The sequence below is a fragment of the Erpetoichthys calabaricus genome, chromosome 1, assembly GCF_900747795.2.
Source record: "Erpetoichthys calabaricus chromosome 1, fErpCal1.3, whole genome shotgun sequence".
Taxonomy (NCBI): Eukaryota; Metazoa; Chordata; class Cladistia; order Polypteriformes; family Polypteridae; genus Erpetoichthys; species Erpetoichthys calabaricus.
Genome location: NC_041394.2, coordinates 96,724,015 through 96,751,961, shown reverse-complemented (window position 1 = coordinate 96,751,961; position 27,947 = coordinate 96,724,015). Strand labels below are relative to the sequence as shown.

Genomic DNA, 27,947 nt, shown 5'->3' with positions numbered 1-27,947 from the left:
CCTGGTTTCCTCCTGGTGTACAACAGTGCCCGGCCTCATATGGCGAGAGTATGTAGGCAGTTCCTGGAGGATGAAGGAACTGATACCATTGACTGTACCTCACGCTTGCCTGACATAAATCCAATAGAACACCTCTGGGACATTATGTTTCGGTCCATCCGATGCTGCCAGGTTGCACCTCAGACTGTCCGAGAGCTCAGTGATGCCCTGGTCCAGATCTGGGAGGAGATCCCCTAGGACACCATCCATCGTCTCATTAGGAGTATGCCCCAACGTTGTCAGGCACGCAAAGAAGCACGTGGGGACCATACAAACTACCGAGTACAATTTTGAGTTTATGGATTATGGAAATAGATTAGCCTGCCACATCATTTTTTCACATTGATTTTCAGTGTGTCTTTGAATTCAGCCCTCTGTAGGTTGTAAATTTTCATTTCTATCGTACAATGTATCATCCTTCGTTACTAACACATTACCCAGCATGATTTTTTTTCCCCCATTGAGATCTGATGTGTTTTCAAAGTGTTCCTTTAATTTTTTTTGAACAGTTTATAGACTTATTAGAGCACACAGAATTTGGGACCTGCTTTCTTTCTAAATCACCAATAAACAATTCTCTGATACACACTTTATCTTAGGCCTATGATGCAGCATCAACTATGTGTGATGAACACCATTACTATTATTATTTAAGCAATAAATGCATGTTCATCCGCATTTTCTAAACTGAATCTTCTATAGAAGCTATTTTCAAAATGTCTCTTAGAATTTCACTGTGATACTATTTTTACAGTGCTGTCTACTAACATAGTTAGATAACCAAATTAGGCTCTTTCAGTTCACAGTTGAATTGTTGTTTAAGAAAACTGTCAATGAATTGTGCTTTTAACTTAAATTGCTACAACAATTTTTAAAATGTTAACAGTATAAAGTTGCAATTTTATTTTTTAAAAGCACTTTTTAAATATGTGGACACAAATTTTAGAAAAAGCATCGTGGATTAAGTAAAGACATACTAATAGATAAAACTAATATTTGTTATATTTGAAGCTGTAGGTATATTTATCAGCTTTTACGCATTCAAACTGTTGTGCACTGTTTTATATTTTAATGCTGACAGTTGTCCCATTCTACATAAGCAAGCTTCATTTTTATTTATTTTCTTAAAATACATTTTCTTTAAAATTTAGATTGCAAACAAAGCAAATATCACTAAAGAATTCCAATGTTCAGATTACATTTGGGAATAAAAACTGAGTAGATTAAGTACGTAACAGAGGTTCCACTATTAAATTTTTTGTTCTGTACATTTAATAATGTTACAGATATTGGAAAATATCAGTAAAATTGACAGATATACCATAGTTGTAGATATGGATGGAATGCAGACCAATATCTCTGCATCATAAATGTCTTACCTTGTCACCCAAACCCAACTGTTTCAGCTTCTCATCCAGAGAGTACATAAGATCACCACAACTATTCCACAACGCTTCCAATTGGGTAGGACTATCCTTAAATGCTTGGCTTTGCCACATGAGAGCTTTCAACTTTTCCTAAAATAGAGAAGTGGTTTTTTGAGTTATTCGCCGACTTCCATCAACATTCAGTTTTCTGATTTTAACAAATGGAAGAGGCTGGCAGATTACATGAGGAATAATTAAGGCCTTACTAAAGCAAAGAGAAGTTTTTTATGCAGAGAGTCAAACATTAAATGCACTACAATAGACATTTCCAAAAATTTTTCCAGTTAACTTTACATATGGCACAAATGGGTAGTTTACATTCGCATTATTTTCGATATAAAGGCAATAAGGTGATTGTATGAGTTTTAGTTTTTTGAACTCCTAAAAACATGAAGCCTAACATGCTGTGAATACATTGTAGGAGACCTGTAAAACGTGAACAACAGTGTTTTTTCTAACATTTTTTTCTAATATTTAAAAAACGTTATGTGACTAAGGCTATTATGTGCTATGTAGAAATGAAGAAGACATTAAGAGTTATCTAGTTTTAACTATTCTCTGACTAAAATTAACAAAGGTCATATGTAAATAAAGTTTTTTTAAAAAGCTCTGCAATGCCATTTTTCATATACTGCTTGTTAATGAACTGGGACAAAGTGTTGTGACTAGGATCATGAATAAATATGATACCTCTGGACTGTGCATTAAATGGATCATAGCAAAACTTGCCTAAGTATTGAAACTTAAACTTGTATTCCATGCAACAACTTTATGTTTAGTTAAAAGGTAGATGGAAGAAGATATTAAAATTTGAAATACATATATAGTACTACCCTAGGTTCACAGAAGTGATCATTTTCTTTAAATTGTATTCATTATGAAGGCTTACCAAAGATCAAAGCACAACCAAAAGGTACATTGGACAAGACCAGGCCCAGTCTGGCACTGGTGGTATACAGTATATACACATTACATATATAGCAACACCAGACGTTGTGGAAAATAATAAGCTTCCTTAAGTAAAATAATGCATTATTAAAATGTTTGTAACAACCCTTAGCTTTGTTTTCTTAAGCATTTTCCCCCATTTTTTATCATATGTTTAATGTAATTACTTATCCATAAAAAACACTGTTTCATGTAGTATGTAGTGCAAGTCTGTTTCAGGCTAAGGGGGTTGAAGCAATTGACCCTGCAGTGTTCTTTATACCTTTGGCGGGTGTATACTCATGTCCCAACTGACCTTTCTAACTTCAAGATGGGGATGAAGGTCATTGTCCATATTAAAATTAGGACTTACTAAAACTTCAGTTTGTAAGGTTGTTGTGCCATATCATAAAAATGAAGAATGCAAAGCAGTAATTTACTCCACAAAATTTCATTTGTCACAAAATTGAAGAATTTGACTCAATTTATTATTGAAATTAAGTCCTTTCCTTCTTTTCTAAAGGAAATGCATACACTTAATAGCAAAAAATACATTCTTTATGAAACAAAAAGCATTAAGATGAAGATTTTGCCATCCTAATAATCTATGTTGCAACTAGCACTAGTGAATTAAAATTTTAAATGTGTTAAAATAATTTTACTTTCAAAATATAAATAATACTTTAAGATGCAGTTTATAATAAACTACAAACAAAAAGCATAGATGTCAAGCAAAGTACGAAAACTTATGTTATCTTCATGTTAAAAGGTGGTTTGATCTCGCATTACAAAGTCCTTCTGTTACTGATCAAATTTTCTTTTTATACTGATTTCTATGTGCAAAAAACAAATGACTGGTAGGTCCAATTAGGCATCTGTATATGCAAAATGTTTATTTATTTAAACACTATAGTTTACTACTATAACTTTCCCATGATCTTAGTTTAACAGTTAATTTACTGAATAGGCTTAATACTAAATTATATTTATTCAAAAATAAAGAATTCAATGTTTCGTGTTTTCAATATGTGGCAGCCCTATATCCTCAAGAAGCATTCTTTATATTAAACTTATCTGATACATCTGTTTAGCATAAGCAAAACCTCCTTCTTGTTAAGCCAACATCCTGAGGTTTCTAACTTTCCTGAGTTTAGGGAAGAGTTATTTAAAAAAAATTACAGGCATGACATATTTATATACTGTGTGACTAGAAAAATTGCAAAAGCATTACTGACCTAATATAAAAAACTGGTATTCAATCTAAACCCTTCCTAGGTGTTTATTTAACAATTTTTAAAGCTGGAACTCACCTTTGGCAGATTAGGTATAAATTTGGTGTCACCAAATGATTTGTAGTTGCCCATGTTGGCATAAATACCAGCAGCATATACTAGGAAAGCCTGTGAAGGTGAAAGGGATAGAGAACAAAACACATTTTTTGTGGAGGTGACCATGCCCAGCATGTAGCAAATAGAACAATTAATAAAAGGTTAAATATCTTAAAGTTTGAAACTTAGTTTATTTAAAATCTCTCTATTACCAATAATTAAAAAGAAAGGCTTCTTGGAAGTATTATATAAATTTATTGAGATAACTCTATAAAATCCGTAGATTCTCAGCATGTGTGAAACATTACCTGGTATTCTTCTGGAGAAAGGCCAGCTGCACTGGCCACACTCTCTAGAACACTGGGCGGCTGCTTTCGAAACAGTCTCTGCAGAAGCACATAGATGGTGGGAGACTCCGGAGAGGTCTGCAACAGAACTATCAACCCACCATACCATGAGGCGCGTGAGAGGTAATGAGCATACAGCTTCTCCTTTGGGGACAGAAGTCGAAATGCCTCAGCACAGTCCAGAGGTGAGATCCCCACATCGTTGGGTAGGATGTACTGTGAGTCCACCATTATTAAGCAGAGGGAGAGAGTGGTTTCTTAGTTCAGGTAAACCGGCACTAAAACAGAAAAAAATATGATGCAATGAACAAACTGAATTACTTGAATTTTAAAAGAGTCTACCATGCACCACATTTCACATTTTTAGGCCCTCCACTCATAGGATGAAACAATGAAAAGTAAAATTTTAATATTTTTGTCATGCAACTGTTAAGTGAAATGCTATTCTATAAACAAACAAACAAAACCAACATCACCTGCCAAAAAGACTGGTTTAGATAGATAGATACTTTATTAATCCCAAGGGGATTTATATGTGTTTATACTAAATGCAGCATGATAAAAGCAGTTTTTTTTTTTTTTTTAATTGTATCCACTAGCCACCCATTTTCCTACCCAATTTGATGTATTTAAGCTTCTAAAACATACACATGACTATCAAGAAGAGGTAACAACCAGTCCTCTTCCAACACACATACATGCACGCACGCAGTGTGAATAGCGACAGAAGGATTTAGAATATGTTTATTATTATTATTCCTCAGGATTAAGCAGGCTTGGAAAATGGTATGGTATTTTATTATTTTCTATTTTGCAAATGCATTTGAGTGAGGTGACTTACAATATCTTACTTGTTTATATTATTTTTTTTTCCCCCACTTGCAGCCTTGTGGTTTTAAAGTGCAGTGCTGTAACATTCACTACACACCAATTCAGCAACAATTAATAAAGAAGAAACATTTCAGCCTTATACAACATTTAATGCCCCATATTATGTACAGAACAGAAGAACATTTTTAATTTGTATTCCACATAACTTTAGTAGGCTTTAAGGGTTAATTATGAATTTAAGCATTTTGGGTTTATTTACTAAATGCTGTCCTAATTGTATTTTTTCAATGAATTAACCTTTTGGTAAGTTAAATAAAATAAAACTTTCATTTATTTATTTTTTTCTTCAGTATTTCACTGTTACATCTTATGGCCATGCTCAGGATTAAGTGGGCTTAGAAAATAGTACAGTACAGTAGGGTATGGCCATTACAGTGTTACAGTGGTTAGTGCTTCAGAGACTTTGCGTCGTGAATCTAGGCTCAAAATCTGCAACATTCTCTTCCAGGCCAGCACACGGGGCTTACTAGTGACTCTAAATTATCATTGTATGAATGAGTATGCCCTGTGATGGGCTAGCATTGTTCTTTTCTTGTGTTCAGTTCTGCTGGGGCATCCTTTTACTCCCTTTCACCATATCATAAATAAAAAGATTTTGAAAAATATTTATTGGAATTTTTCTATTCATCATTACTATAATTTGGCCGTCATTATCTTAAAAAATGCAGAAACACATATAGCAATGTTTCTCAAACTTAATAATGTGGACAAACTTAAATTAGCTTGGAGTTATTAGAACCAACCAGTAACCCCGCGATTCTCGAAAGAATTGCAAATCCAAGAATGGCAATCACTTTCTGTTCCCTCCGATATTTGGAGGGATGAAATATCATGGAGGGTGGGTGCGTCCGGGGAAATTTCATTTAATTAAATAAACATATTTGTACTAAAGCGGTTTCATTTTGGAGCTGTGACTCGTTGTAGGTGCCTTCGTTTATTGTTTTTATCCATGCAGTCTCTTTTTTGTTTTTCTATGACTGTGTCGTCAGCCAGAAGTCGTTTGCTGACGGCGGCGGATTCGCATGCTTAAGTGACCATGGCGGCAGATCCAGGCATGGAGGGCTACATTACTGAACGAAGGTGGTATATGCGGTGGTGTGGGCGGTCGCGTTCGGGCGGCTTTACAACCTGGCGTGCACGCTTTACCTGAGGTTTAGTTCACATGTCGTAGCCATGGCACAGTTTACATTTAATAAACATATTTGTACTAATGCGGTTTCTTTGTGTGGGCGCCTTCGTTCATTGTTTTTATCCACATGGGCTTGTTTACAGGTCATAGCCATACGGGTTCATGTTTGTATTACTAATCGTTGAGCTCCTTCCATTTGGAGCCTTGACTCCTTTGCCTCTGCTGTGTCAGAAACGCGTTGTGGGCGCCTTCGTTCATGTTAGTTGAGCTCTTTCATTGTGGAGCCGCAACGTCTTTGCTTCTGGTGTGTCTGAAGCGCGTTGTGGGAGCCTCTGTGTATTGTTTTTATCCATGCGGTCTCGTCTTTGTTGTTCTGTGGCTGTGTCGTTAGGTAGAAGTTGTTTACTGTTAGGAAGCATAATCCAACTTACATTTAATACTGAATTACCGTTATGTGATTCAAATATGCCACACTGACTGCTGGCACAGTGGATTAGAGCAAGTGTAGTTTACAGGTTGTGGTGTTTGGGTGCCATGTACTGACTCTGGGAAATACGGGCTCGGTTTTGTATTACAAATCGTTGAGCTCTTTCCATTTGGAGCCATGACTCCTTTGCCTCTGCTGACACCGACTGCTGGCACAGTGGATTACAGCAAGTTTAGTTTACAGGTTGTGTTGTTTGGGCGCCACCTACTGACTCTGGGAAGCCGCTGGATTTGACTCTGGGGCGCTGAGGGGCTGTGCGCATGCGCCTCGGTGCGTCCAGCGTCCGCCGTCCGTGCATAAATTAAACTGTCGTTTAGTAATATAGATTATCTCATAACAATTAATAATTAATCTTAAAATTGCTTGAAAGTTTTTAAACTTTCTGATCAAAATTCTACACCAAAAGCTAAATACAAGGCATCATTTATGCTTTCAATTTAATTTATGCAAAATAATAGTTACCAAATTAAGCAAATTACTATATATAATAATATACATTTTGTCCTGAAATAAAAACAAAAGTTCATATCACACATGTAGGCAAACAGGATTTTTAATCCAAAGGATCATATTATGGTAACAACATACCAGAGTAAAACAGAAAGGTGTTTTTGAAACAGGAGCTGGTAAATAATAAATGATTACGGTCTTATTTAATTTCAGTTATGTCACCTGGATATCTGTGTTTTTACTGTCAAGTACAGTAAAGGCACAACACAAATGAATGTTGTCTAGTCAGCCCAAGAATAAACCAGTTAAGCCTAAAGGGGTAAGGATTACATAACACAACCCGCCCCAAAACACACACACGTGTCCCTTTTCATAGCTAACAGTAACACTAACAACTTCGGTTTACCTCATGTCTGCCTAACTTAAGTTCTACTTAATAAAAGTGACTTCTGCCCAGATTGTGTGATTCTTACAGTGGACGAGGCACACTAAATAACTGTGATGAACAACTGATTTTATAAAAGCAATTTTTTTTTTTTTTTCCCCAAAAATAACTGCACATATTTAGTTGACTACATTTGCTCTTCAAAAAAATTCAGTACTATAGTTGCTACAGTAAATGCAGTGAATATATCTTAAATTTGAATGGAACTTTACTGGGAACAAAGTCTCAAATTAGTCCAAACAGAGGACATACTATAAGCACCGGGACAATATTTTTGCAACACAATCCAGCAACACACATTTGTAATGAAACATTAATATGAAATTAAATCTGATAATTTCACGTTTAGTTTTGGGTACTTCTGCACATGTGTGCATTAACATTTTAACATAAACCAGGTTTCTGTTTTCTACATCCCACTATGTTAGGCAAATTTTATGAACTTATGCAATTAGGTATTTGATTGCAAATCATTTACATGGGTGAGCCACAATGAATTTGTAAATCACTAACCTGATCAAACACGTAAGCCTTCACTGCAGCCATTTTCAGCTGCTCTTTATTTTTTGTTACTACATTCTACTTTTCACCAAGGTAAATGCATGACTGAATGGACTGAAATCAGAAGAATGTGTTGGCATAACTTAGCAATTTATTTCAGCTGATGCACTCCTTGGCTGTGCTGCATATATATTTCAGTTTACTGTCTTGCTGTACCACGAAACAAAGTCAATGAATCCATGAGTCTAAAGGTATTTTTTGTACATTTACATGAAAACCGTTCTAAAATCATTACTTGTATTATTTATAACAATGAGTGAGACAGTTGCAGAGTTGACCACACTTACCCAAGCTATGATACTACCTCAAAACATTACTCAAAGAGTTGTATGCTTCAGAAGATCTATAACTTGTTCCTTTCCCAAATACTTACCTTGCCATTACTTGGGTAAAGATTCATTTTGTCTCACCTGTTCATACCATCATGTTTTAGAGATCTGCTTGATCATCTATGTTATTTTTAGCACATTCTAATCAGGACTTTCTACTTTCAGTGATGATGAGAGGATGGTTATTTGTGATATGGCCTGTATTTCTCTTCTGCCAAAGCCCTCTGCAAATTGTATATTGCGATGTCTAAATCCCTGAATTGTGGAGGATGTTGGCGATTACAGAGACAATTAAAGTTTTTCTTCACATGACAGAGCACACTCCTATTGGACATTTGCCTTTCACAGTTGTCCTTTGTGCAAGTTGTTGGCGATCAACAAGTACATAATTTATTTCCTCCTTTTTCCAAAACATTCCAAAATATTGTTTTACCAGATGTGATGATTACTTATTAACAGTTTTACCTGCTAGGGTGCTTCCTTTATGTTTTACGGTTTACTTTTAGTTTGTGACATAGTGGCTAGTGCTTGTCCCTCATAGCCTCAGAGTACTGTAGCCACATTTCATTAGAGTGATGCATGGGAGAGCTATATTTTGTTGCAGCCATTTTAGATGAGCAATAATTCTTAAATATATTAAAAGTATGTCTCCTTGTTCTTCATTGGTTTTGATAGAATTGTATTTTTCTTTTAGCAGCCAAGTTGGTTTCTTTGTTTTCAGTTTTCAAACTGATTCATGCCTAATGATTCCAAAATTAGAAATCAATGGATTAGGGTGGAGTGGTGGCTCTGAGGCTAAGGATCTGTGCTGGTATCCCGAAGGTTGCCAGTTCGAATCCCCGTCACTTCCAAAAGAGACTACTCTGCTGGGCCCTTGAGCAAGGCCCTTAACCTTCAATTGCGCTGTACAGTGGCTGACCCTGCCCCAAGAGGTATGCGAAAAACCAAGTAATTTCCTTCAGGATTGATCAAGTATAATAAAAAAATAAATAAATTTCAGCTCTACACATTCAAAGCTCTTGTACGCATGAATGATCAATGCAAGATGTACATTGAGACATAAGCTAAAATTAGAATGAGACTGACACATAAGGCAGCACTTCCTCATGCAAATAACTCTAAACTTTGGATAGTGTGCCACAAACCTTTATACTGTATTGAAATTGAAGTTCTTTATATCATTTAATATAGGCTGCAAAAGCAGTTTTAAAGATTTCCATAAATATACCAAATATTACATGTTGGTAGGAGAAAGAAAAAAAATATTTTTGCACCAGTATTTATCCTATCAGTCACCTTTCAGGTTTATTTCACTGTAATTTTTAGACAAAAAAGGAATTTGAACTATGTTTAATATACAGATATACCTTTTAATAAATAAGTAGTGTAATCTTGGTAAAGTTTTAAAATTTGCATTGAAAATTGCAAAAATTAAATAATAAGGGCTTAAAAATTGGCTTTTTGCCAGCCAGAATTAATTTTCTTTTAAACGTGCCTAATAATATATGGGAATGTGGTGTAGCGGGTCCACAGCTCATGTCAAAAGGCCACTTTTTCAAATAAAAAAATCGCCGCACTGGTGGCTTAGAGAGGAAACGTGGTGTGTGTGTGTGGCCGAGCGGTTCCTGGGGAATTCCTGATGCAGGAGGTTCTCACTTAAGTGCACTGGTGAGGAGTCGTCCACATCCGTAACTGTTACCGGGAGCTGCTAATTGCCACAGCTGATCCACTTCCGCGTGATATATAGAAGCGCGAGGCGGCTAGTAGGGAGAGAAAAGAAAAGAGACGGAGGTTGCAGGGAAGTAGGCGGCAGGGAGAGGATAGCCGGTGCGAGAGAGCGAGCGAGAGAGAGCAGGCTCGATGAAGCAAAGGCAGGCAGCTGGGAGGTGAGCCCCTGCAGAGGAGTGTTTGGCTGACACTTGGTGGGGTTGAAGAAAGCGGTCACTCCGGCTGAGCAATCACGGAGCTGGAGTGACCGGTATTGAAGATGACTGGCCGTCGAAAGGCAGCGGCAGTCGTGCAGGCTTTGGGCTGGTTTAGCCCCAGCGTGAGCGCCCTGGCCGCAGGAGAAAGAATCCAAGTCTCGGTCCGGATGGAGACCGACGTAGCCAGGGATCGGAGGGCTACCGGACCAATGTGGAAGCCAGCTGCACATGCAGGTAGGGCGACTCCCCTGTTGCGAAGCCCGATGGGAGAAGCAGGGGAGCCGCCAGGTAGAAAGAAGAAGGCACCGTGCTTTGGATTTTAAGAGACTGCTTCCAGCCATTGTTTTAACCTCATTGTTTTTAAAAGATTTTTTTCTATTGGATTTTAACCTCCACCTTTCACCCGTTTTAATGGATTATTTATTTGAAGACTTTTGAATACACTGCACTATTTATTTGCACACTGTTTTGATTTTTGTTATTTTTAATAAAAGCACTTTGCACTTTTGCACCATCCCCTTGCTTTGTTGTGCCTCACTGCCAAGCTCATCGGTGACATTACTGACGGTGTCGGGTTCAGGGCTCCCGGAAGGATGACGGGAGAGTGGAGCGAACCCGTATCGTCACAGGGAACATAACTGAAAAGGAGAATAGTGTACATCTGTTCAGTTGATGAATGTTTTCTATTCAATAAAATGAAGTTCTGAATTTTCTATATTCTTGTTTATCATGGCGTCAGAGAATGGCAAAGTGTTGCATGTTGGCTGAATATACAAGAAATATTTTTTTTCTTCACCATGGGCCTAATACGATTCCGTAGGGCTATACCACAAATAGCATTATCAATGCAAGTTTCAGTTTTATTATTTATGTACAGTATATAGCTTAGCTTGAAGCAAGGTCCATATTAATGCAGTTTGCTTTAATGATGGTTCAGTTGGTAAAGATATCATCACCAAGTTGCACTTGTTTTATTTTTATTTGGTGAATACTGTACTGTGTAATGCACCTGGGCTTGAAGTCTTGAAGTAATAGTATTATTACTGGAAGTTGCACTATTATTTAATTTTATTGTTGTTATTAGTTTAAATATTATGCAGTTTAATGGTAAAAAGTTGTTTAAAAAGTCACTTTAACGTGTCAGTGCACAGAGATTGTTAACATTAACAAATTGTAACTGGTTTACAAAAAATATTTACTCTTTATTCCTTTTCTAAGACATGTTCAGTGCAGTACAACTTTTTTACTAAGTCTAAATGACCTCTTTGGATGGTTGAAAATATGTTGTCAAAATTTTAGCTTGTTGTTTGCAAAATTTGTTCAATAAAAAGGTTCTATATTTTGACTGCAACTGTCATGCAATGTTATTCCTTCTCTTCATTAGTGCCACCCCCTTGAAAACTATCACTTTATGGGTCCATGCAAACTTGTATTGATACCTTTGTGTACATTAAAATGTTTTTTTTTGTACAATGTACAATTCTCATGACATTGGAATAGGTTATTCTTAGCCAGTAATTGCAGCGGAAAATGTGGTTAACATCCACTCCTACATGGGAAAAAAATACCGTCCAATACCGTGAAACCGGTATAATTTTGAAAAATACAGTGATATAGAATTTTGGTCATACAGACCAGCACTACATCTAGATAAATTCAACTCATGATCAGAAAATATTTTGTATGACAAGTTGCACATTACATAGTATCCTGAGTTCAAAACATGTATCCATTAATTTTAAAAACTAGAATTATTGTGTTACAGGTCCACAGGAATCTACAATCTTTTCCAGCATCTTTGCGTGCAAAGATTGACACAGAACTCATTATATGGCAAACTCATACCATACCAATAAATCTAGCATGTACAACTTTAGGATGCAGAAAGCAATCATAAAACCAGAAGAAAATGTCTCGGGATATACCTGTACTGTACATGAACAAGAAGCCTAAATTAAATAACACAGCATACAATTAATATAATTTGAATAAAATGTAACATTTGGCAAAGCATTTTATATGTTATATTAGATAACTATTATTCTGAAAGGCTTTGCATGGTACACCTAATTTGTTCTAGTAGGTTGTTGTACGAAGATGTGCGAGTGCTTTTTGACCTATTAGTAAATACTGCAAGTTCACCCAGGATAGAAGACCCTCCTGAGCATCTTGTTGCCAATAGTATGATTGTATAGTTCCCTTTCAAATGTTAAGGTAACCAGGACATAATACCAAGTATCTGCTAGATTTGAGTCTTTTGTTCCACGCAGGAAAGCATAATCCACATATTCAGGTCCTTGTATATGCAAAGGAAGGCTAGGACTTCACTAAACTCAGAAACATTACAACAGGTGTAAAGCTTGGTATATACAGTGCATCACTTTTTCCACATTTTGTTATGTTACAGCCTTATTCCAAAATGGATTAAAATCATTTTTTTCCTCAGAATTCTACACACAGCACCCCATAATGACAACGTGAAAAAAGTTTGAGGTTTTTACAAATTTATTAAAAATAAAAAAAGAAAACTGAGAAATCACATTTACATAAGTATTCACACAGCCTTTGCTCAATACTTTGTCGGTGCACCTTTGGCAGCAATTACAGCCTCAAGTCTTTTTGAATATGATGCCACAAGATTGGCACACCTATCCTTGGCCAGTTTCGCCCATTCCTCTTTGCAGCACCTCTCAAGCTCCATCAGGTTGGATGGGAAGCGTCTGTGCACAGCCATTTTAAGATCTCTCCAGAGATGTTCAATCGGATACAAGTCTGGGCTCTGGCTGGGCCACTCAAGGACATTCACAGAGTTGTCCTGAAGCCACTCCTTTGATATCTTAGCTGTGTGCACAGGGTCGATGTCCTGCTGAAAGATGAACCGTCGCCCCAGTCAGAGGTCAAGAGCACTCTGGAGCAGGTTTTCATCCAGGATGCCTCTGTACATTGCTGCAGTCACCTTTCCCTTTATCCTGACTAGTCTCCCAGTCCCTGCCACTGAAAAACATCCCCACAGCATGCTGCTGTCATCACCATGCTTCACTGTAGGGATGGTATTGGCCTGGTGATGAGCGGTGCCTGGTTTCCTCCAAACGTGACGCCTGGCATTCACACCAAAGAGTTCAATCTTTGTCTCATCGGACCAGAGAATTTTCTTTCTCATGGTCTGACAGTCCTTCAGGTGCCTTTTGGCAAACTCCAGGCGGGCTGCCATGTGCCTTTTACTAAGGAGTGGCTTCCGTCTGGCCACTCTACCATACAGGACTGATTGGTGGATTGCTGCAGAGATGGTTGTCCTTCTGGAAGGTTCTCCTCTCTCCACAGAGGACCTCTGGAGCTCTGACAGAGTGACCATCGGGTTCTTGGTCACCTCCCTGACTAAGGCCCTTCTCCCCCGATCGCTCAGTTTAGATGGCCGGCCAGCTCTAGGAAGAGTCCTGGTGGTTTCGAACTTCTTCCACTTACGGATGATGGAGGCCACAGTGCTCATTGGGACCTTCAAAGCAGCAGAAATTTTTCTGTAACCTTCCCCAGATTTGTGCCTTGAGACAATCCTGTCTCGGAGGTCTACAGACAATTCCTTTGACTTCATGCTTGGTTTGTGTTCCGACATGAACTGTCAACCGTGGGACCTTATATAGACAGGTGTGTGCCTTTCCAAATCATGTCCAATCAACTGAATTTACCACAGGTGGACTCCAATTAAGCTGCAGAAACATCTCAAGGATGATCAGGGGAAACAGGATGTATGTACCTGAGCTCAATTTTGAGCTTCATGGCAAAGGTTGTGAATACTTATGTACATGTGCTTTCTCAATTTTTTTTATTTTTAATAAATTTGCAAAAATCTCAAGTAAACTTTTTCACATTGTCATTATGGGGTGTTGTGTGTAGAATTCTGAGGAAAAAAATTAATTTCATCCATTTTGAGTAAGGCTGTAACATAACAAAATGTGGAAAAAGTGATGCGTTGTGAATACTTTCCGGATGCACTGTACAGTATCTAAAACAAAACTAAATCACAAACAAACAAAATTAAAAAGTTTCCTGTATCTGTGTAATCATACCATACACAATGGTCACATTTAGACATGGGGTAGAAAAGCCATTTATCTTGTGACATTGAAATCCAAAACACTACTGAAAGGGCAATGAACTCTATATCTCATCCCTAATGGTGAATTACTATACTTAGAAAATATATGAAAAAAATCAGTTTGGTGTTTTTTTTTTTTTTTTTTTTAAATAAGCAGGGGCCTCATGTATAAACGGTGCGTACGCACAGAAATGTTGCGTACGAATGTTTCCACGCTCAAATCGCGATGTATAAAACCTAAACTTGGCGTAAAGCCACGCACATTTCCACGGTAACTCATACCTTGGCATACGCAATTTCTCCGCTCGGTTTTGCAGACTGGCGGCACCCAGCGTCAAAGCAGTGCTACTGTTCCTGTGTGGTCACCCTTTCTTAGACCCACGTTCCTGACGCGGCTTTATAAATACACTGAAATTAACTGCATATTGTTTATTAGTGTAATGCATCTGATTGTAATTAACCTGCAGCAATAATGGTCCAGGGAATAGCCATAGTATTCCAAATACCATAAGTGCTTTAGCGTTGTTACACTCACTGCATCTTGTTCTTCTTTTTGCTGCTTCCATTAACGGTTGCCACAGCGGATCATCTTTTTCCATATTACTCTCACTGCACCACTCTGAGTATTTATATCACTGTATCTGAGTGTGAATCACAGCAGCAGCTGATCGGAAAGAGAATTATCGGTATACTGTTTCAAGTACACACTACCTCAACCACGGCAAAAAGCGTCAAAGCCTTTCCTGTACGGACCTCGCGTTTCAGAAACAGTTTCATCCCAAGAACTATAAACGCACTCAATCCGTCCATCAAGTGCTCCTTGTAGAACTGTTTGTACTTATAAGTACAATTACCTCACTGTAAACTTACACTACAGTTATAATATTGCACAACCTGCGCTACTTTATAAAGCACGTATGATGACAATATCATTTTTAAGATGAAATGCAGCAAAATATGTTGCTTATAGTATACAGATAAAACTTTAATTATTAACAATGCAGATTATTTAAATGAAGTTAAACATGTGAGGACACGGTGCCGCAGCGTATAGCTGGTTCACGGATAGCTCCTGCCTTGCACTGTATTATTGCTGGTGCTGACGCGACACTGGAAGGATAGACGGATAGAATAATTAAACATGTACTACGAAGATATTTCAATGTTCCTTAAAAGTTTTGAAGAATCAGCGTTCTAAGCTTACAGATGGCTTAACGTCTATTACAGAGCTGATTGTGTGGCGATTAGGTATTTGGAGAAAGAAAAGTACGTTTGAAAGAGACAGTACTTCTGTAATAAATTATTTCATCGAAGGTCGCACATGGCGCAGCAAGCCTCTTGCGTGAGATATGAACAATCACTGCGCCACCGTGTTCCCATGTTTAATAACATGCTTTCATTGCTATCATCATGAAAAAGATATCACGTATTCATCTCAGTATTTTAATTATTCAGAGAGCTGTAATATCTCGAATGTAATGGATTCTGTGTCCTGTCGGAGAAAGAGAAAGAACGGAAGCACGTAGTAATTCACACACATAGAGCACATAGAAGATCAAATACAGAACAAAGCATTTAACGTGCTACTTGAGAAACTAGTAAAATAAACGATTTTAAGATGAAGTTTATGATGTTCTACTTTAATGGCAAAATAAACCGTGATTAAAGTGGAAATTTCGAGATTAAAGTTGACATTTCGTGCTTTTTTCCTCACTGTGTGCCTATTTGTTTTGTCTGTATCCTAATAAGCTTTCATATGACACTCAGACGGTGGGCTACGACTCGGCTTTTCACGGCGACTTTGATATGTGATTTCTTTTTTATTTCGGGCACTGTGCAACTTTGTGAACTTGGATCTTTCGAGTTTCTCCAACACTCTGTCACTCGATTATACCACTGTTTAAACCAACAAATAGTACGTTTTTCCTTTGCCTCCACTTCGTATTCGCTGAAATTCTTATATTTTCCCCTGTGCTTTTCCCATTGTCTTTTCACAGAAGGCTATTTATATTGATTTGCATATTCAAAGAGGCGTAATTCTGGGAGGAGTTGGGGTGGGACAGAAGGCGCGTGCACGTGCGTTACTTTTCACGCTGATCGGGATTTATGTAGTGGAAGAACGTGAAATTTTGCGTGCGCACAGATTCCTGCATCTGGATTTTTCTGTGCGTACGCACAATCCCGCTTTTGTGCTTACACCATGTTATAGTGTGAGTTCTACACACGGCGTTTGTAATAAAAAAAAATTTTCTCTGTAACAGGAGAAGGGATGAAATAAAGGAGTAAGAGGGGGTTGGTCGCTTCAGTGCAAAACCAGCTACAAAGATTGAAATGTCTGGGATGATAGCTAAAGAATGTGCAAAAACCTGTTTCTCATAGAGGGTTTCAGAATGTTTTAGGGAAAAGGTTAAATTAATGCAAGATGTTTTCTGTAAGTTGTTTTGATGTCTCTAAGAAGGATTGTTTTAGGCTTAGTAGAGATAAAACAAATGTCCCGTGGGAAGAGGTGTGCAGAAACTGATCACTTCTGTATACACTGCTTACACGTAAGCCGTTTTGGGCAAGGACACTCAATTAGTATATAAGGGAAGGTTCCGCCCTCAGTTTCTTTGGAAGCTCAACCGTGGGGAACGTGCACACCGCCCGGTATTGGACCAGGCTCACGAGTTGATCCTCTGACGAGACTGACACGCGGGCTCCCTCAGTCTACTGGTCTAGGATGATGGCTCTGGGTCTTTTGATATTACTGTAAGTCAATAGTATAATTCATATATATCTGTATTACTGTGAGTCAATAGTACAATTCCTATATCTGTATATTTATTACCATTATATTGTATGTAACTGATATTATATTTGAACAAGTACAAAATTGAAGTATTGGACCTTTCCTCTCTGATTCCTGCCTGCTTATTTTCTGTTAAAACCTTTGAACCATTTTCCCAAAATAAAACAGCGTTATACATGAGGCCCCAGGTCTTTAATCTGAGGCAGTAAAAGCTAAGGCATTTCAACAACATTAAAGTAATACTTTAAAACAGAGCTTAAGATTCAGAAACATGACCAGTCCAACTCATAATTAGTGTTTTGGGCAGAGATTTTACTACTAGAATCAATAATGAGACAACAGACTATGAAAGGTGATGTATGGAAAGAAAATGTAGCAGTCAGGGCGCAAATGTTACTTCATAAGAGCATAAGATGAACAAAATGGGACATAAATCTACCCAATAGTCTCACTGTTACTACTCTGCACTCCTCTTCTTCTCAGCTTCCATCTCCCGTCATCTCTGCAAAAGACGTCTGCAAGCTTATTCAAAAAGCTGCAGGCCCTTATTTCCCATTCCACACTCGGGCAGTATGCAGACTAGTTGTCTACAGTATTTGCAGACATGTTCTACCAATCTCTGGATATGTGCACTGTTCCTGCCTGCTTCAAGACATCCACGATCACTCCAGTAGCAAAAATATCAAAATCAGAGGCTTAAATGACTATAGACCAGCAGTTTCAACCTCTGTCGTAATGAAGACCTTTGAATGCCTTATTCTGATAATCCCTCAGGAATACTACAAGAGACTTCCTGGACCCATCCATTTCAGTTTGCATACAGTGCCAGCCGGTCTGTGGATGATACAGTGAATTTAGATCTGAGCTTTACCAATACCTTTAATAGGCCAGGGGCACATGTGAGGATCTTGTTTGTGGACTTTAACTCTTTCAATACAATCATCCCAGAGCTCCTAGATAAGAAACTCACCCAGTTCAACCTGCCTAGTTTAATCTAACATTGGATCACAGACTTTCTTACAGATAGCAAACAGTACGTACGGGTGGACACACACATATCTGACCCACCACTCTTCTCACGTTATACAAATGACTGTACCTCTGACAATTCATCTGTCAAACATCTTAAATTTGCAAATGACTTTAGGCCTCATTTCAAATAATAATGAGTCCATATACAGACAAAAGATGGAAAATCTGACATTGTGGTGCAGCCATAATAATTTGGACCTGAACATTAAAAAAACTCGGGAGATGATCATTGATTTCAAGAAACTGTCACTTTCTCACCTATCACTTGCTATAATTGACTCAGATGTTGGGATGACAGAATCATTTGAGTTTGTGAGCACTGTGCTGTCACCAAACCTTAAGTGGGACAATAACATCATATGCATTATTAAGAAAGGCCATCAGAGAATATTCTTTTTGCGTCAGCTGAGGAAATTCAATCTTCCTCAAGCAATATTGGTCTAATTCTACATGGCCATCATCGAGTCCACTATGACATCATCTAACTGTCTGGTTTGGTGCTGCCTCTGTTCAGGCTAAGGCCATTCTGCAACATATCATCAAAGCCTGTGAAATGATTGCAAACTGCAAACTGCAGTCCTATATGAGTCCAAGGCAAGGAAGATGACGGCAAAGATCATTGCTGATCCGACTCACTCAGGGCATCACCTGTTCCAAAGACTTCTGTCCAGCAAAAGTCTTTGTGCAGTAAAAGCTAAAACAGCCCGTTACCTAAACAGTTTTTTCCTTGTGCAATTATTCTTACTAATCAGGTCTGAGCTTCTCGGTATCTATGTATACCTGTACACCTGGGCATTTTAATCATACCATCTGTTTTTTGTATTGCCCTTGTATGCTGCATCATTTTATCATTTTATATTTTACCTTCCTATATATTCATATTTATATTTTGTACTCTGTCTCGCCCTAATACTATCAAGACAAATTCCTAGTACACCTTAATGTACAAGGCTAATAAAGTGAATTCTCATTCTGATAAAAAAATTTAATGAGATCAAGCCATTCAGTTGTAAAATAGCTTGCCCAAAAATAATAAAAAGTTGCAGTTTTAAAGGTGCTATACTCAATTACACTAATAGGTGGCTTGCTGCACATATATAGACTGAATATTAAGTCTTGCTAGTAGAACATTCCTACATCCTATGAACAAAAACAGACAGTACAACAAACAAACAGCTGTGAATCACAGTACCAACTTGGGAACCTTCAAAGGTAACTTTAAAATCATTTTACAAACCCTCAGTGAATAAGAACTAGCAGCCTATGTTGAAGTTGTGAGAAGTGATCTACTGTAATAGTTTTTCACTTCAACCTCAAAGAAATACTCCACCCAAAACATAAATATTTTTATATGTTACTTACCCAATGTGGTTTGTAGTGATGGCCAAGAAAAATTTTAATCCCATGCTTTCATGGGTAGCAGGGGTAATGAACATTTTAATAGAATGGGCATTTATGGAGACCCACACTGGACCATGCCAAAAATATAAAAAGTCTTATAAAAAAAAAAAAAAAAAAAAAAATCACTCATGTTTCACCATCCCTATGTCAATTCATCCAGTTGTATACTCACAATGGGCAAAACAAATGAATTTTTTGCTAAATTATTGTTAAATAAATGCTTCTAGAAAATCAGAGCAGTGTACAAACAGGTAAGACATTCACATGATATTCAGCTTTTGAACTGAAGACCCACCTCTCCTCCTCTTTCACTGGCAAGAGTCCGGTCTCCAATTCAAAAGATTGATCACATGTGAATGTGTTACATGTTTGCTCACTACTCTGATTTTCCAGAAGGATTTATTTAACCAGATTTTACCAAACAATTCAGTTTTGTCAGTTGTGAGCTTATGACTGGATGTCTTGACAGGTTGATGACACAACACAACTGGCATTAGATTTTTTCATTAACATTTTTTGATAATATTTCCTGTGATGCAGCATTAGACACCCATTCTGTCAGAAAGTTTGTTATGTCATGAAAACATGAGACTGAAATTTTTTCAGCCAACACTGCAAACTGCATGGGTTAAGTAAAAAATGCCAGTTTTGGACAAAGTGTTCCTTTAAAGGGGTATTCTGCAGCATTTATCTAGGAAGTGGCCGAAAATTAGCTCTACATGTAAAAATTATGTACTATAAGTTTCTAAGATGTGTGGTTTGTGATGTATGTCAATAATAATAAATTTTATTTATATAGCACCTTTCCCATGCTCAAGGCACTTGCTTCATGTTTCAGTATCAAATCAATAGAGACACTAAAAACTGCAAAAAATCAATCATCATGTTATCTCTAAATTTCTAACATTATGAAACAATACACCTTCAGAGATTCATTTCATGCCTAACCAACACGTGTCAGGATCAGTTACACAGTCAGAATTTTATCATGGTAGGATCTCTCTTGAAAATGACCTTTGACAGAAAACAGGTAAAAATGTTGAACCAAAATGGAGAACCAAAGAATGAAAAGTGTGCGAGATGGCAGGCTCTATAGAGAATAGTTGTGGTCAGCTGAACCCATTCTTCAGGAACAATTAAATATAAGTAAGGTCAGTGCACCTAGGGTGGCCACAATGTTGAATCTTGAAATGAAACGTCACCACAAGCAAGTTAATGAATCTGAACAAGAAAACATTTAAGAAGCTTTTCATAAGTAGCAATGAAACTGAGATACATAGCTATGACCCAGAGACCTAACAACAATAAAAACATTGGAAGCATGGTAATTCTACAACATCAAGGTCAAGAATTACTTTAAAAAAAAAAGTACACATGATCTTTTTTGCATAACACTGAGAGTGTAGCCCATATTGACTACATGAATCAAAAAACCCACAAAAAAAAACTGATTTGCTGATTTGGTTTTATTAGTGTTTCTTTCAGTTGTTCAGGCTGAAAACTTTAATTTTATCTCCCAAACTAAGCCTTATCTAAAAACTAAATATGTTTTTGTAACAAAAGTCATCTGGGGCCTCATGTATAACGCCGTGCGTAGAACTCACACTATAACATGGCGTAAGCACAAAAGCGGGATTGTGCGTACGCACAGAAAAATCCAGATGCAGGAATCTGTGCGCACGCATACTTTCACGTTCTTCCACTACATAAATCCCGATTTGCGTGAAAAGTAACGCACGTGCACGCGCCTTCTGTCCCGCCCCAACTCCTCCCAGAATTACGCCTCTTTGAATATGCAAATCAATATAAATAGCCTTCTGTGAAAAGACAATGGGAAAAGCACAGGGGAAAATATAAGAATTTCAGCGAATACCAAGTGGAGGCAAAGGAAAAACATGCTATTTGTTGATTTAAACAGTGGTATAATCAACAAAAGAAAGTTGATCGAGTGACAGAGTGTCGGAAAAACTCGAAAGATCAAATACACAAAGTCGCACAGTGCCCGAAATAAAGAAATCACATATCAAAGTCGCTGTGAAAAGGCGAGTTGTAGCCCACCGTCTGAGTGTCATATGAAAGCGTATTAGGGTACAAACAAAAAACATAGGCACACAGTGGGAAAAAAAGCACGAAATGTCAACTTTAATCTCGAAATTTCTTAAAATCGTTTATTTTACTAGTTTCTCAAGTAGCATGTTAAATGCTTTTTTCTGTGTTTGATCTTCTATGTGCTCTATGTGTGTGAATCACTACGTGCTTCCGTTCTTTCTCTTTCTCCGACAGGACACAGAATGCATTACATTCGAGATATTACAGCTCTCTGAATAATTAAAATACTGAGATGTATACGTGATATCATTTTCATGATGATAGGAATGAAAGCATGTTATTAAACATGGGAACACGGTGGCGCAGTGATTGTTCATATCTCACGCAAGAGGCTTGTTGCACCATGTGTGACCTTCGATGAAATAATTTATTACAGAAGTACTGTCTCTTTCAAACGTACTAACCTCCAATTCCTGTCCATACTTTTCTTTCTCCAATCGCCACACAATCAGCTCTGTAATAGACGTGAAGCCATTTGTAAGCTTAGAACGCCGATTCTTCAAAACTTTTAAGGAACATTGAAATATCTTCGTAGTACATGTTTAATTATTCTATTCGTCTATCCTTCCAGTGTCGCGTCAGCACCAGCAAGAATACAGCGCAAGGCAGGAGCTATCCTTGAACTAGCTATACGCTGCGGCACCGTGTCCTCACATGTTTAATTATTAGCAATACAGATTATTTAAATGAAGTTAAAGTTTTATCTGTATACTATAAGCAACATATTTTGCTGCATTTCATCTTAAAAATGATATTGTCATCATACGCGCTTTATAAAGTAGCGCAGGTTGTGCAATATTATAACTGTAGTGCAAGTTTACAGTGAGGTGATTGAGTGCGTTTATAGTTCTTGGGATGAAACTGTTTCTGAAACGCGAGGTCCGTACAGGAAAGGGTTTGACGCTTTTTGCCGTGGTTGAGGTAGTGTGTACTTGAAACTGTATACCGATAATTCTCTTTCCGATCATCTGCTGCTGTGATTCACACTCAGATACAGTGATATAAATACTCCGAGTGGTGCAGTGAGAGTAATATGGAAAAAAAATGATCCGCAGTGGCAACCCTTAACGGGAACAGCAAAAAGAAGAACAAGATGCAGTGAGCGTAACAACGCTAAAGCAGTTCTGGTATTTGGAATACTATGGCTATTCCCTGGCCCATTATATTGCAGCAGGTTAATTACAATCAGATGTATTACACTAATAAACAATATGCAGTTAATTTCAGTATATTTATAAAGCCGCGTCAGGAATGTGGAGCTAAGAAAGAAAGGATGAGCACACAGGAACAGTAGTTTGACCATTCTGTGGACCATTATATTGTTACAGGTTAATTACAATCAGATGCATTAAATTTATGAACGATATGCGGTTAATTTCAGTGTATTTGATAAAGCCGCCGCCGTGGATGTGGATCTAAGAAAGAGTAACCACACAGGAACAGTAGCACGGCTTTGACACTGGGTGCCGCCAGTCTGCAAAACCGGGCGGATAAATTGCGTACGCCAAGGAATGAGTTACCGTGGAAATGTGCGTGGCTTTACGCCAAGTTTAGGTTTTATACATCGCGATTTGAGCGTGGAAAGGTTCGTACGCAACATTTCTGTGCGTACGCACCGTTTATACATGAGGCCCCTGGAGACAAAGTTCCAGCGCAATCATGTTAGACCAATTCACTGGGCTTCACTGGTAAAATGTACGGTTTATATAAATTACTTTTAAAATGAATCCAACCTCCATGCAAAGACCTTGATGGTATGAAATCTCTTTCAAATAATCATCTTTAAGCATAAAAACTTAAAATGTTGGGTTGGTGACTGTACCTTACTTAACCTTCACGACTAAAACTCGACAAAATTAAGATTGCGATCCATCCAACCGTCTCTTCCATTTCTCGAGGGAATCAGTATCTGTGCTATCAGCAGGGCAAGAGCACTACTGTAACCACTTTTGAACACGGAGCCAGTACGTCACATGGCACACTGAGCTACGCACACTCTCAGCCGCCAATGAACGAGATGAGATAAAGGAAAACGTGGATTTGTTCGTTGTGCCAAAGTTAAGGTCACCATGAAAAACCTCATAAACAGAGCTGCGACCGTTCGGTCTGTACAGCCACTTCCCCGAGGTCAAAAACATGCGTTTCTGACGGCACGAGTATTCTTTATAGGAACTATGTAACACTCACATGGATATTTGTACATTCGTCATAATCGTACGGCGTTTTTTTTTTTTAATGTATAAACCGCTTTAAAAAGGTAATAACGACCTAAAATATGCATTGGGGTCAAACGCGTGTATTTTAGCCTATCCAATTGTCTGAAAATGTCAACTGCCCGCACAGATCAAATTCCATCCGCAGGCGAGAGGTGTACTCTTTTTGAAAACGTACCAACAATTTTCGATCACTGCAGCAAAGCAAACAATGCAGTACAACGACAATGCAATAGACCACTGACAAGACAACGATCATATTTGTAAAACAAACCGCAAACGGAGTTTTCTGGGGCTAAATGTAATCCGAAACACAGACTAGCAAGACATATGTGTGAATAAAACGGCTGTATTTATAGCTGTAACTTAATAGCATTTAACCAAGAATATCAACATAATTCTGTCATTCGAACCCTGTAAGTAACCACTGATACATATTAACAAAATGCTCCCTTACTTCGTAAGTCAATCGAATTCCTTTCGTTAGATTAAAAAAGCTTGACGTAAAGTCGCTTGGCTCAACCAGTCAACTCGTATTCAAATTCTCTGCCTGCAATGTTGACAGGTTCTTAAAAAAACAGTTACTAACCAACGTCAACAAGCAATTTTCTAACTTACCTCAACACTTACACGAGACACTCTCACCTCACACTTACTTCCGCCTATTTCCCCATTCATTGCCCATAGAGCCCACCCTAGTGCTCCATTGTCCAATTGTAGACCGCTAAAGCCGATAGTTTCATAATTTCGCCAATCACGATTCTGAGTAATGCGTTGTAATTTAATTGACAATTGACAGATCCAATTCCGAACAGGAAAGTAAGAGTTCGCCATCTCCCTATGCAATATCTACGTCGTGTCCTTTTATTCGAAATTTCTCGCCATTGGCGTGCTTTTCCAGGTGATTCGAGTTGGAATAGACGTGTCTTAGTTTATTTGGTGAACTACTAAACAGCAACAAAAAGATCGCCGTTTCAGTAGGTGGTGATAATGTATCTTTTAAGTTGATCTGCCTACAGCCAATAAAAAGGCGAAAGAAATATTAGCGAAAATTTGGCAAAATGTCAAGACAGTAATAAAAATGATGTTTGTTTGTTTGGTGGTAACACGTGAATGCCTATGAAGGAATAATATTCCCTTAGATTTAATTATCCCCCCTCCTTGTTCAGTAGTTCTGTTTTTCTCACATATTTAAAATTTAAAATATATTCGTGCATATAGCTGTGCATTCCCTTTGCAAGTGTTCTTATATAGTTGTAAGCCTGAGACGTAAACCAGGTAAGAACATATTTAGAGACATCTTGTTTTTTGCTGCTGCAGCTTTGTGTACACTAACACTTTCAGCTGTTAGGCTGCCTGCCTGTGCATCCCCAGGTGTCATCAACACACTCTGACACAGTGCACTTGGTGAGAAGAGACTGGTTTAGCCTGTGATACCTGATTCGTAGCTTAGAAACGCAGGGTCACTCCCCAGTGATTTGTGCCTCAAGAGCATGTGCAACTCATCACATTTGGGGCCTTGGTGTAGGTTTTACAAGCATATGTATGTCAGGGTAACAAGTACACGCTGGTGTACACAAGAAAAGTACTGGAGTCTACAGGTTTGATCCAAGAGGGCTGTAGTTGCTACAGGATTTTGCTCCAGTCCAGCATCATACTTAGAAGCCAGTTATTGCTGCTAAGGCAATCTTTGCTCATATAACATTTTTGTTGCTCTATCTTACTTTATTTGCGTGTTAGGATTCCCCACCTGTAACTGCTTGTTTTAGTGTTGTTAAACAGCTGCATTCTATGTGTTTATTTAGTTCTTGTTTTCTTAACCAGATTGCAATTAACAGTGAGCTGCAAATAACAAAGGGGCCAGCAGTTAACCATCTATCTTGATCACATTTCCACCCGTGTGCGTATGTCCATTATGAAGTCAGTCAGGCATTTAGTCATTATCCAACCTGTTATATTCTAACACAGGGTCACAGGGGTCTGCTGGAACCAATCCCAGGCAAAACACGGTGCAAGGCAGGAACAAATCGCGGGCAGGGCGCCATCCCACTGCAGCCATTATGAAATATTGTTTTAATATAATATTTGGATAGAAATGGAAGAGTAACAAAGTGAAAGCCAGAATTAGTAATCTGCACTGGTTCACAAATTATTTGGATGATATAGGAATACACTGATGTGATGGATTTAAATAATAACTTAATTAAATAATGAACTCTGTTATTGGCAAACATTGGATTCTAATTAAGCAACTGGGTTGGAACAAGAACTGGCATCCCTTTCAGTTTAATTGTCCACCAATTACTTAGTTTTTCCCCATTTTATTTATACAAAAAATGGAACTATGCACACAGTTCCAAAAATGTGTAGCTCATGTATCAACAACATGACTCCAAACGTCTAAACTCTAAGCGCAATGCCAATGGTCTCATTTAAATTTCATTCTAAATCACAGTTTTGCAAATCTCTAAACACACACTGCATCATTTACATATTGTTCATTTAGAAACACTGGCTATCTTGATTTCCAATTAGTCTTACTCATGTTGCATCTGTGCAAACTCAATTGGAAGAACAATTCAATCATTTGTCATAGTATAAAAGAGGCCTCAAGTGACTTATACAGGTTTTAGGCAAGAGTATGGAGCAGCAAGGGCAGAGAGGAAGAGGAGGCTTAGGAGGCCACGGTGGACCACTAGGGCAAGGAGGAAAAGGAAGATGAGAATGAGGAGGAGGAGTAAGATGAGAAATAAGAACTGGAGGATGAGGTAGAGTAAAAGGAAGAAGAAGAGTAGGAGGAGATGAGGAATAAGAACTGGAGGACAAGGAAGAAGAGGAGGAGGAAAAAGAAGAGGAAGAAGGCAAAGGCAAGCCAATACAGTATTATCAATGTAATACATGTAACTTTGGACCATGTACTCAATCATGGCCTAACCATGACTGAAGCTGGGCAGCAAGTCCAGTCAAATTTGAGCTGTTTCAAGTAGCTTCAGTTTTCTAGGCCTTTAGAGAAGAGAATGAGCAGTTTTATTGTACTCTCTACAGTAATTACAGTATACCTTTATGGTTTCTATGGATATCTGCAGTGCTCACGGAAGTGTACCCTATAGTATAATGTTTCGTCTTAAATTTTACATAGCTATACAGTAAAATGTGTATCCTGTAATATTTGTGTATATACAATAACATTTATTTATATAACATTTTCATGAAAATAATGTAACTCAGATTGCTTTACCACACAACAAAGACAAAGTTACCAGAAAAGAAAAACAAATAAGATTAGGCAACAACATTAAAGAATAAAAAGGTAACATCGGAGGGTGGGGATGACAGAAAAAAAAAAGTCCAGCTACAGAGGTTCCAAGGCCAAAAAGACTGCCCAGCACCCACTGGGCATTCTACCTAACAGAAATGTTCTTAAATTAGTCCTCTTTGCTGGTCTTTGTTTGATGATGTTAGTGTTTTGAATTTATCACATCAGCGTTTATTTGATGCTCTGTATGATATAAGTTGTGGCGTAGCTACGATGGGGCAAGGGGTGCAATGCACCCAGGCCCCGGGCCTCGGGAGGGCCCATCAGGCCTCTTTTTTTTTTCTTTGCGAGCGCACGAAGCGCGCAGGTTTGGGGGCCCATTCAATGATGATTGCACCTGGGCCCCTGTGAACCTTGCTACGCCGTTGGATATAAGCATATAGCTGTGTGTATTGTTTTGGTGGAAGAAATCAGTTTTAAGAAGAGAGAACATGTTCCATGTTTCATTTTGCAAGAGAACTCGTTTCAGTTATGTTTTGAGAAACAGGCATAGTTTCAGGAAACGTGTTTAAATGTTTGGGAAAAACTATAAAATTTGTGAATTTCCCCTTGGGATTGTGAATTTCCCCTTGGGATTAATAAAGTATCTCTATCTATCTATCTATCTATCTATCTATCTATCTATCTATCTATCTATCTATCTATCTAAAACATGAAACCAATGCAGGACTTACTTCAAGATAGACTAGCTCTTATCTGTTGCTCCTAGA

General features: G+C 38.0%; 1 protein-coding gene across 2 annotated transcripts in view; it reads right to left on the bottom strand.

Moving 5' to 3' along the window:
* Positions 1 to 24,678, bottom strand: part of dpp3 (dipeptidyl-peptidase 3) — a 63,756-nt gene extending 39,078 nt beyond the window's left edge. Inside the window, exons 1-4 of one of the 2 annotated variants that reach the window (XM_028803886.2) lie at positions 24,540 to 24,678; positions 4,030 to 4,346; positions 3,704 to 3,793; positions 1,419 to 1,556 (exon numbers count right to left, since the gene is read on the bottom strand). In XM_028803886.2, the coding sequence (XP_028659719.1) occupies positions 1,419 to 1,556; positions 3,704 to 3,793; positions 4,030 to 4,299 (498 nt within the window). In that variant the 5' untranslated portion in view covers positions 4,300 to 4,346; positions 24,540 to 24,678. Of the gene's footprint in view, positions 1 to 1,418; positions 1,557 to 3,703; positions 3,794 to 4,029; positions 4,347 to 24,378; positions 24,491 to 24,539 lie in introns of those variants that run through there. The other variant, XM_028803895.2, reaches the window with a different exon arrangement.
* Positions 24,679 to 27,947: the final 3,269 nt, after the last annotated feature.